The sequence below is a fragment of the Dicentrarchus labrax genome, unplaced genomic scaffold (genome assembly GCF_905237075.1).
Source record: "Dicentrarchus labrax unplaced genomic scaffold, dlabrax2021, whole genome shotgun sequence".
Lineage (NCBI taxonomy): Eukaryota > Metazoa > Chordata > Actinopteri > Moronidae > Dicentrarchus > Dicentrarchus labrax.
Window position 1 is genome coordinate 9860199 of NW_026136708.1, and position 11275 is coordinate 9871473.

At 40.8% G+C, this 11275-nt stretch overlaps 1 protein-coding gene across 2 annotated transcripts; it reads left to right on the plus strand.

Moving 5' to 3' along the window:
• The first annotated feature begins 268 nt into the window (after window positions 1–268).
• faxca (failed axon connections homolog, metaxin like GST domain containing a) lies at window positions 269–10764 on the plus strand. Of its 2 annotated transcripts, none has more exons than XM_051409323.1 (6): window positions 269–753; window positions 3275–3410; window positions 3753–3949; window positions 4548–4765; window positions 5521–5637; window positions 6337–10764. In XM_051409323.1, exons 1-6 carry the CDS (start codon window positions 494–496, stop codon window positions 6639–6641), a joined length of 1233 nt encoding a protein of 410 aa, XP_051265283.1. In that variant the 5' UTR covers window positions 269–493; the 3' UTR covers window positions 6642–10764. The 2 variants fall into 2 exon arrangements, with proteins under 2 accessions (XP_051265283.1, XP_051265284.1); XM_051409324.1 differs by lacking the exon at window positions 269–753 and adding an exon at window positions 790–1306.
• Window positions 10765–11275: the final 511 nt, after the last annotated feature.

Here is an 11275-nt window from a genome sequence, read left to right on the forward strand (position 1 = left end):
ATTACTGAAGGCCCATACACCCCTACTTACATCTGTCTCTGAATATCTGCATAACACAAACTGTTTCCTCTTAGTGCTAATCAAACTGCAGCCTGGTTGTCAGCTTACAACCCAACAAAGTTCTCATACAAACTGTGTTGAAGACATGCAGAAACAATTGTATGTATGTTTTTATTTTGGAGTACTCCTGGAATGTTACACAATATAACGCGCGAATCAACTTATATTATTTTGAAAGACGCAACCGGAAGCGTCGCAGTGTGTTTGTGTGACTTGACGGAGGCAGGAGGGAGGCTACAGCCAGCGAGCTCCGAGCGGGCTGCGGAGGATGTCGACCCCGCTGCGGGGACAAGCTCCGGGCGGGACGCTTGTGTCCAGTCGGCGGTTCCTCACCCAGTCGGCCCGCACCTGCAGCCCCCCGCACCCATGAAGCCCCCGCTGATGAAGCCCCGAGCTGCCAAAGTGAGGCGGAAAGTGGCCGGAGACAGAGAGCATGTACTGGCGCGTCGGGTTTGCCTGGACGCGGTCGTGTGTGGTTGATCTTGGCCAGAACCAGAGCTTCTCCTCCGGCCTGCTGGGCTCCGATGAGCAGCTCTCGTTTTATGGGTACATCATCGCCTACCCACTGCAGGACTACGGCGGGATCATGTCAGCTTTGGGCTCGGACTCGTGGTGGCGGAAGACGCTGTATTTGACTGGAGGGGCTCTGCTCGCCGCCGCCGCTTATTTGCTGCACGAATTGCTGGTGATCAGGTACCAACAACACAGAGGCTGCCAGAGGAGTCACTGCAGGAGCTGCAGAGCTCATCACTTTCCACAGCCAGGGCCTCCTGAACCCACTTCTGGTCTGATCCTGGTCTGATCCGGGTCTTATTCTGGTTTTATGCTCTTATGTATTTTCTCTGGGGTTTGATATTACTTAATGTTGTCAGGTTGGGCGGGGTGAGAGCGGAGTCAGTGGGAATCGTGAGTGGGTGGATTGTGATGTAACGGAGCCCCCCCCCTCATAAACACACACACACACACACACACACACACACACACTAGGACATTTCCATCTCCATTGGCTTTGTTGGGGATTTAATGGCACGAGCGACCTCCTGCAAAGGGTTGTGGTTTATATTTTTGGTCTCCATTGTAAAAACGATTACAGATGATGTTACTGAAGGATGTTCTAATGTTGTTTGCTGGAGAGCTCCGTCCGCCGGTCTGCAGGCCTGTTTTCTAACAGCTTTCCTGTCATATTATTGACAGTAGCCTCTAGACTGTGACACAGGGTCGCTTTCATGTGGATTTCAAGGACAAGGTGACATTATGTTCATCGCGCGTGTGTGTGTGTGTGTGTGTGTGTGTGTGTGTGTGTGTGTTTTATTATGACCCCCAGCTCCACACTCATGGAGTTTGGTTTCAGTCTGCTGCAGCTATGAGGGGGGAAAAAAACCTCTACTGTAATGTTATCTGTTTTTTTTATACAGCTGGGTAGGCATGACAGTTTTATAATGAAGTGGTAATGAGATAGATGTGAATATATTGATTATTATTGATTGTTCATTGAATGAGGTTTCAAGGATGCAGGCTGTTGTGCTTAAATAATCTCGGGTTACCTGCAGTCCCAATGTTGTTGACTAACGTACTACAACACATAAAATAAAGGTGGGCATTCACCCTTTGTCAGGGATATTAAAAGGATGTTTAAGTGATTTTAGCTCATATATATCTATATACTTTATACCTGTGTATCAATACAGGCTGTGTGTTCATACACTGTTCAGTTCATCCTGTCTGGCTAGACATGTTTTTCTTCCTCTTGCGGTTGTTTTTGTCCAGTCTGACATTGAATGTTGCAGCTCTCTGCCTCTCTCTGTACACTGGGCTTCATTTTACAGCACCCCCGTTCCTTTATATCAAATAGAAATTAACTCATTCTAGGTTATTGCACCAGAACCGGTCTTTCTAAGAAGTGAGCTTTGTGTTTCAGCACCACGTTTAAATAGACAGCTCCTCTGCTGTGAGGCTGCTTTTATAAACAGTGGACAGCTCCCTTTAATTCTACATTATGCCCACATTAATTTGTTGCCATTTGCAGGCCTGCCCTTGTCCTGAAGTAGCCTCCAACTGTGTCCGTGTGAATGCACCATAATCTTTCACAAGGGTACGCTTCATTATTTTGACATTGCAGTTTTCCCTCGGCTTGTGTAAAGGGCTCCGGGCTGACAATCACTCAGGGCCAGTTCATTATTTGATTTATTCAGTCCATCATATGATAGCCCTATCCTTCCACCCACAGGCACTTCATCTTACCACTCTTAGGTTAGCTTAGCATAAAGACTGGAACCAGGGGGAAACAGCTAGCCTGCCTTATGGTAACAAAATGATCGTCACTGTGAGGTTGACAATCCAGGATGTCACTGCTCCCAGCAGAGAAATAGTCTGATACATAATCCTCATGAACCCACAATTTGTTATTTTTTGTTGCCTTGAGTTATAATGTGTTAATTATAAAACTCTAGAAGTGCTGGTAGATGGATTTTACTATCAGTAGACAGACTAGAACCCCAAAATGTTCCTTTAAGTCCAGTACAACCAGTACAGCTGGAGTAAAACTTGTGATTTAACACAACTTTATTTCAGAATATACAACATGTGAGCACAATATAAAGGGAAATAATAAATCTCCCAACACTTTGAAAAAGAGCCCCTCTACAGGACAGGGCCACACAATAAATTAATAATGCTGAACCCACTGATATAATAATATAATATAGAAGTATACATTTCATGACTTCACTATCCTGGGGGGAAAAATGGCTAACAGGACACTGCTGGAAAGTAGCAGGGTCCCACTTTCAGGCTAATAAGTGATGTAGTACCTGACTGGTACACAGACTCTTGTACTCTCTTAGAATTGATACCTCATTTTAGGCAGTATAACTTTTGTTATTATAAACAGAATACAAAAGGTTTTTGTTTGTGATCGGACAAAACAAGACATTTGAAGAAAGGGGTGTGATGTTTTTTCACTATTTTGTGATATTTTTTCGTACAAATGATTAATCAAAAAAAATAATTGAACTTTTATTCCATAATGAAAAGAATAGATACTTAACTAGTCTAATGCTAACTTGAATTTTCAATGTTGTGGGGACCTGCTTTTTGTCCTCACACGGGAGGGAAGTCCCCATAATGTGACTGTGAAAAGAATTATGTACAAACACACACACAAAGCCTCTCTTTCCTCCTGATTTGCAGCTCTGTCATTCTTTCCTCCCCACAGAAAGGAGGAAGAGCTGGACTCTAAAGATGCCATCATACTCCACCAGTTCTCCAGGCCCAAAACTGGCGTCCCATCCCTGTCCCCTTTCTGCCTTAAGTTGGAGACCTACCTCCGTATGGTTGACCTGCCCTATCAGGTAGAGCTTGTGTGTCTGAGTAGAAAAAAACACTTCATCTGTTTTTCTTTTGTTCTCCTAAGGCAACTAACTAACAGTGCATTGAGTGTGAGGATGTTTTAATGCCCATTTCTTTGTGGCAAAATCCTTAGTTTGTTCTTCTGTTGTAATTACTTTTGCTGTGATTAATTACTGTCTTGCCTCTGCTGCTACTTTCACTCAGTTTCTTACAAGGGATAATTAAAATTTCATTTAAATGTTTTGTCTTGGTGCAATTCCTTAATACCAATCACCAACCACTTCCTCTGTTCTGTATTTTTGACATTTTCTCCTTTTATTTATTTATTTATTTTTTTCTTCCAGAACTACTTTGATGGGAAGCTTTCGCCACAGGGAAAAATGCCATGGATCGAATACAACCAGGAGCAGGTGTGTGGCACCGAATTCATCATCGACTTCCTGGAAGAGAGGCTGGGCGCAAGCCTCAACAAGAGCCTGACTCCGCAGGAGAAGGCCATGTCTCGAGCCATCACCAAAATGGTGGAGGAGCATTTCTACTGGTGAGAGACCAGTTTACTTGTAAGGAGCATGAGGGGGTGGAGGAAAAGGGGGCAGAGGGAGCAGAAGAAGGTACTGGGCAGAAATCCTTGCATATAAAAATGACCTTTATTGAAAGTATAAAGTACTCTCCCAATCCTCCCCTCCTCTGCCTGAAATTATATAGAAAATACAAATAGTAATGATAATAGTTATAAACATATTAGGTACAAAATGTTAAATGTTGATGAACTGAATGGCTAAATAAATTAATTCAATCAAATCAAATAAAGCAAAATAATACAAATAATATCATTCATAGTAAGTGGATGTTATTAACAACAAAATAGGACCACATACATATCTAACTATAAGATGTTAACAGAAACAAACTTTTTCTGGAATTTGCTACAATTATTCTAAGAAACTATAAATAACCTATAAAATAATCTTCTTTTAAGATTACAAATTTTAACTTACAACAAAAACAAGTTCTTAGCATTAATTGGAGTAGCTGTTCCAGTTCTTGAATCCTAGGTTGTGTCTGTGTGTGTGTGTGTGTGTGTGTGTGTGTGTGTGTGTGTGTGTGTGTGTGTGTGTGTGTGTGTTTGTGTTGTGCAGGACCATAGCTTACTGTCAGTGGGTGGACAACCTGGAGGAGACCCAGAAAATGCTGTCAGTGAGCGGACCACTGAGTGACCTGCTCAAGTGGATCCTGAGTCACCTGACCGGCGGGATCGTCAAGAGGGAGATGTATGGGCACGGGATCGGACGCTTCTCCAAGGATGAAGTTTACGCCCTGATGGAGAAGGACATGCGCACCCTGGCCACTCTACTAGGTGACAATCTGGAAATATTTATTTATTAATTTAAAAAATCATCATCATTAATACTGACCTCCTGTGGTTAAGATACAGCATTGCAGTCTAAAATCAATATATAACCTGTGGCAGTTTATGATAAGAGATGCAAGAGAGACAGATCTGAGAGCATGCAAGGGATGTGTTGTTCTACTAATAGTGCTTACCAATGTTCACAACCCTAAAGGCATCAATTGATCTCTGGCACCTTTTACTTTGTTGTCATAAGTGGGGTTTTTTTCTTTTCAGTTTCCATCTCATTTTCTGTACAAATGTATGTATATTTTAGTGTCAGAACTTAAGATGTAGCTTTTGCATGCTGAAACAGTATCTGGAAATTCAGCATGTTATGCCTCACTACAATTTTCTCATTGTAGAAAACAAGGGAAAGGGGGATTTAAATGAATAGTTGTTTTATTAAAAAATCCCCGCCCAGAAAAAAAATAGCCAAACACCCCCCCCAAAAAAATCAAATTTTTTAAAAATCAAAAGGGGGTTTTTTTATTTTTACCATTTGGAGCCAGGCTAGCTGTTTCCCCCTGTTTCCAGTTTCTATACTAACCAGCTGCTGTATTTCTATTTACCACCAACATAAAGGATAATACTCTTTTTTAAAACTAAAAAAATAACAAAAGAGTCTAACTGATCCCTTTCAGGAAATAGCCCGCTGCACAGGGATTGTATTTTGGTGTTGTTATTTATTTGACACATCTTTTTCCTGTGTGCTGTTTAAGGTGAGAAGAAGTATCTGATGGGCTCTAAGCTGTCGACAGTAGATGCTGCAGTGTTCAGTCACCTGGCTCCTGCTATGTGGACATTACCAGGAACACGGCCGGAGCAGCTAATCAAAGGTGAGTTCACCAAAATAGAAGAAACTAACTGTCACATCCCAAGCTAGTTGATGACAGTTTAAGTTTTATTAGCTAAGACTTTGAGATATACACACTTTAAGGTCTACTATCAATTATAACTCTTATACACAGTAGAGGCATCAGTACTTGATTGAGTTGTTGCTTGTAGTTTAAGCGTAATTATTTTGAAACAAGTTATTCACAAGCTAAGCATATTTTTTTTTAGCCATACTTCTCTATCTCAAATTGCATACATTTTTAAATTCATTTTATGGAACATCTATAAATAATAAAGAGATAATTAAGTAAATTAAAGTAAGTAAAGTAAAGTAAAGTAAAGTAAAGTAAATTAAAGCTCTGGGGCCCAAGCCTCACAAGTTGTTTATGTCTATGAGCTGTTTCTCTCTCACAATGTGACCTGATGAGGTTAAACTCCTCCAGCATTTCACTAGACTAAGATTATGTTAGTTAGGGCTGCAACTAACTGTAACTTATTGATTAAGCAAATAATTAGGTACTCTTCATAGACCACGATCATGACATTAAAAATAATCAGTTTACCTTCACATAAGACAAAGGCGAGAAACTACACAATTGGTGGAACCAGATCATTTTCGGTATTGTTGCTTGAAAAATGACTTAGATTAATAATTGATTGCAAGGAATTTTCAGTGCGTCTCACCTGTCTGTCTCCTCCAGGTGAGCTCATCAACCTGGCCATGTACTGCGAGCGCATCCGCCGGCGATTCTGGCCCGAGTGGTTCGTGGACCTGGAGGACCTCTGCTACAACGACACCACAGAGGGCAGCGACTCGGCCTGTAAACTCCCCGACCTGGGCCTCTACTCTCGCACGGACTCTTTCCAGGATGACACGCACACGCACACTCCACGCACTCACACGCCACAGGACCCGCCATCGCCGGACAGCGACCCTACAGGCCACTCGCTGTATGACTCTGACATGGACACAGAGTGCTCTGAAATCGACCAGCTCAAGTGTTGACAAAACACACACACACACACACGTATATACGCACACCACAGGAGGGAGCTGCATCCCGCCTGTACACAAGCCCCCCTACCTCTTTGAACAGAAAATAACTGGGGAGTGTTTCTGTGTCAGCAGAAAAGTTGAGGACCTAGAGGTATACCTTGCACACTGTAGTGGAGGAATGACTGCAGTAGAGGGGAAGAGGGAGTGAAACGTAGCTCAGAAGTGACAGGTGGAGAGAAAAAGAACGAGAAAGCAGACTAGGTGCAGAGGAGGGAGAGAGAAAAGAGAGGCGGAACAAGATTCATAACGAGAACCAGAAGTATGGAAACCAGGAGTAAATGACGCCGCTGCTGAGAAACTCCTCTATGTGGTCGACGTCATCAACATTTCCCTGTCGTAACCATGGCAACTACGTGCGTGCGTGACGCCCCCGCTGTCCATCGTAGCAACTTGCACCACCCGGCCTTGTGTGTGTTTTGACTCAACCGAACCCTTAACGCCTTGTACTGATATGACAACGACACGTAGGGAACTGTACAGGATTTATGTGAATGAATACAATTCAGTGTAAATATATAAATGGATCTGGTTTATCAGATTTAATAGATAGAATATTTGATTATATATGAGTATAAATAGTATAGAGAGCCTGCAAATGTAGAATCATCCCCTCTGTCATATGGTGTAAATGCTGTAGGTGTTTCTGCTATGAAATCCCTTTTGTGTTGGACACAATGACCAAAACCGTCTTGTGATATTCTCCATGAATACCGACTCTGCTGGTCTAGGATCAGTGGGACCTATGACTTCCTGTACTGTATGTATCTGTCTACACAACTGGGATATTACAGTAATGCCTGCTGCCCATATTTTAATAATGAAGTAAAATCTAATGGAAGATAATGGACAGTAAATCTGCCATAAGCACTTTGAAACTATCTTTTGTCTTCTTAAGACAATTATTTTGCCAAAAAAATATATAATTGTTTTTCCCACATTAGAAGCATAATATGACAACATACAGTACACTCTCATGCTGCTGTGTTGTTGGGACAGTAGCTTTAAGTCAAATAGACATTTAACATGCATTGAGAGCGAGTTAAACAATCATGTAGAAATAGATTAAATAGATATATTGTCCGAATGTGCATGGCTGGTACGTGCCGATGAAAATCTCCCTTTACACTTCACAACATTTCTTCGCTGGCTTATTCATTAAGTTTGACGTTTGTTTGTCACCGCCTCTCGCCCCATCAACTACACAAAGATGTAGCCAACTGATCTTGAAAAATAACTATTTTTTCCCCCCAGCAAGAAAACGTTATGCAAAGCAATAACAGTCTGTTCATTTCTAATGTTAGGCTAGACTGTGTGGTATTTGGGGTGTGTGATGGTTAGGTTGAAGTTTTATGTGTGTTTGTCACTCAGCAAATGCACATACAAACATGTTGTGTGTAAAAGCTACTAATATGGATGCGAGCGAGCTGTGTCCAGTATGTATGCTTCTGTCCATGTTGCGCATAGATGAGTCACCCTCTGTGTGTGAATGATGGCACACTGGTGACGTTTCACAGCTGAACTTTTCCTCCCTAACACACACACACACACACACACACACACACACACACACACACACACACTCATGGTTTCACTATTTAGTTAAGTGGTAGAAAAGGTGGTTGTCTGAAAAAGAAAGTGAATATTGATGATGCTTCATGGTCTGACTTAAAATAATGGTCATGTTAGGAATTAAAGGGAATCTTCACAGAGGCGTGTATTGATAAATCGCCTGAGGTAATATATTGATATTAGCTTTAAGGCCTGTTCAGAAAATGGTACAGCGAAATTTGCTAAATATTTGGTTTTTCAGCTTGGTGACATAGTGGCAGGGCCAGCGGGTGAACTGCTGTAGCTTGGGAGCGAACTGCTAACTCACTACCCGGCCAGGCTCACATTAGTCACGATGGCTCTAGAAGATTCTCTCCACTGTTCCTTAAGCTCTACCGCTAATTCAAAAGTTATATTTGTACCTTCAACTCCTGTCTTATAACTGTCTGCAAACATTCCTCATATGTGCAGCTGTTTATATTCTGACAGAGGAGGTTAAATAAAATGTAATTGTGCAACACTGCTAACAAGCTACAACACCTTCACCATTTTGAACAGTTGGTCTTTCTGTCCCCAGAAAGATGGATATATCTTGTTCTATTATTGGTCTATTAGCCATCTCTGGTTAAAAATTGCACAGATTTTTTTGCAAGGGAATCCACTAATCACAATATTTTGCCTCTTTAAGTGCTAATATGCTATGACCGGCCTTAATGCTGATGCAGTATTTGAATTGGTAAAATATGTCAGTACAGAAATGCCAATAAGATGTTTCAGGTAATTTAGAAACAGTTTCTCTATCACTTCATTTGTCCAACAGAGACCACTGACAAGTTTATTTTGACTGCAAAGTGTACTGCTCTGTGCACATCTTACTCACAATTTCTTGACAACCAAATTACAGGATCCAAATCAAATATATTTGTGTTTCAATAAAATTCATATTAGCCAATATATTGTTTACAGAAGTCTCAACTATAATACAAATAACTCGAATCAAGCATCAGTCAGGCTCCTCTTGTGAAGATTCTGCACAAAAATGAAATTTGTAACGAGTTAAACATATGTAGCATTAATATGTAGCAGCATGTTGTGAACTAAAAGTTACAAGATGAGGTCATAAATAGAATTTAATCCTTAGCAAAAAGGTTAGGTTATATGGTTATGAAGGCGTCATTTTAGACTGACCACGATGTCGAGGATGGCTTTTGGTGAAGAATATTATAATGATTTAACGGCGGCAAAAATCACCATTTTCCACTTTCCTTTCCTTTTAAGGGATTCTGGGTTCACTGCTTAACATAATAATGTTAGTTAGTTGGGCTCAACAACAAATCAACCCAGCCTTTAATAAGGAGACAGTAAAGCCTTTATGTTTCTGTGCTGCAGATTCATTTTAATACAATATTGTCTGAAACTGATGAAATGAACTGAAAATTTTCATTTTGTGTCTTAAAACCTTTCGCCTGCATGCTCTTGCCTTCTCTTATCATCATTAGTCAGATTTAGCCTTATGGAAACTGACTCCTAAAGCTGTTTACTTTCTATATGTGCCAGCATATGACTTATGTTTTTATATTTTATATTGAGTTATATTTTATTTATTTAATGTTGTTTATATTTATTGATTTTGATGGGGGCTGTGCTTGAATTTAAGAAACAATTATATTGTTCTTTATTTTTGCACTTCTTATGTTTACATGTGTTTTTCTTCTTTGGCTGAAAGTTCCTTTCAATATAAATTTATTGATCTGTGTCAGTTGATCTGTATTCGTGCAGTACTGTAGATCATCTGACTTCCGTTGACACTGAACAAACTGCATATTTTAGCGTTGCCAGTCATTGCAGTACTTGCATGCATGTCCATGTTTCGAGATGTCATTTGATAAATGTTGTAACTCATATCATAATATCAGTATCATTGTGTTAAAATACTGCAGTCCCTCGTTTGCGGCAAATTTTGCTGTCATGAAAAAAAACTGAAAGTTTTACTCTGCAGAGCTCCGTGTCCAGTTGAAACCTTAAAAAAAACATTAAATATTGACCACTACAGCTCAGATCTGCACGGTGAGGTCAGCCATCCTGCTGCTCAGCTGATAGTCAGTGTATCTGATCCCTCTTGTAAACTCACCCATTACTGGAAAAACTGCAAAAGTCCTTCCAGATCAGTGTCTGTGGTCAACTTCATCTGTCTCAGTGTTCCTCAGCAGTTAAAGGTCAGGGGTCGGGGTTCAGCCCTGTTGTGTGTGTGAGACTCTCACATCGAGATCTGTGCTTGTAGACCGTAGAAGCCATATTGAATTGTCTTGTGGTGTCATGTGTGTGCTGAAACACTTGTGAAATCTCATCAAACTGTAAATAAGACACTGTTAAAAAAAATAATAATTATGCGAACATGATCTAAAAAAAACCCTCTGTAACATTAAAAAAAAAGATTCTTATGAATGTATCATACCTAGAGATAAAAAGCTGTATGACAATGGATTACTCTTAATATTTCATTAAATATAGCTGTGGTATTTTACTCTTGTTGTGTTTCAGTTATTGTTTACATTGTTGAGTGTTGAATTTAATGTGCATGAAAAGTCATACCTACCTAAAAAAAAAAAGGTGAATCTTTTTGCAAAAACTGCTCTGCATCAACAGTTTTTAGAGGTGGGTATACTCAGGCACATATCTGTCTCGTAATCCCTCTCCCTCTGTGCTTGCTACCATATGACAATACTAAGCCCACCCAACAATGCTGAGGAATTAGCTCTCTGCCCTTTTCTTTGTGCTTGTGCTGGAGCTCTGGAGAAACAGAGAGAAAAAGGAGGGCAGAGAGAGAGAAAGCAAGTCGTGGGAGCACTGCTGTAGAGACGTAGCATGGGGTTCGGGTGAGAAAAGGGAAGAGAGACAAACAGTCGTGAACAGATGAATGATATTTGATGACTTTGGCTGGTTGCATTTCTGTGGCCATTGTGCAGAATCCCTGGGAGATCCCTTCCACACAAGACAGAGGAGACAATTGAGAGCTGACAATGACACCAACGTAC

What these genes read in the sequence shown, in the direction of transcription:
- faxca (XM_051409323.1), top strand. Translation starts at nt 494, where the DNA reads ATGTACTGGCGCGTCGGGTTTGCCTGGACGCGGTCGTGTGTGGTTGAT. An exon ending in CACGAATTGCTGGTGATCAG is followed by an intron (nt 754 to 3,274) that starts GTACCAACAACA and finishes TCCTCCCCACAG; the next exon opens with AAAGGAGGAAGAGCTGGACT. An exon ending in GTGGAGGAGCATTTCTACTG is followed by an intron (nt 3,950 to 4,547) that starts GTGAGAGACCAG and finishes TGTGTTGTGCAG; the next exon opens with GACCATAGCTTACTGTCAGT.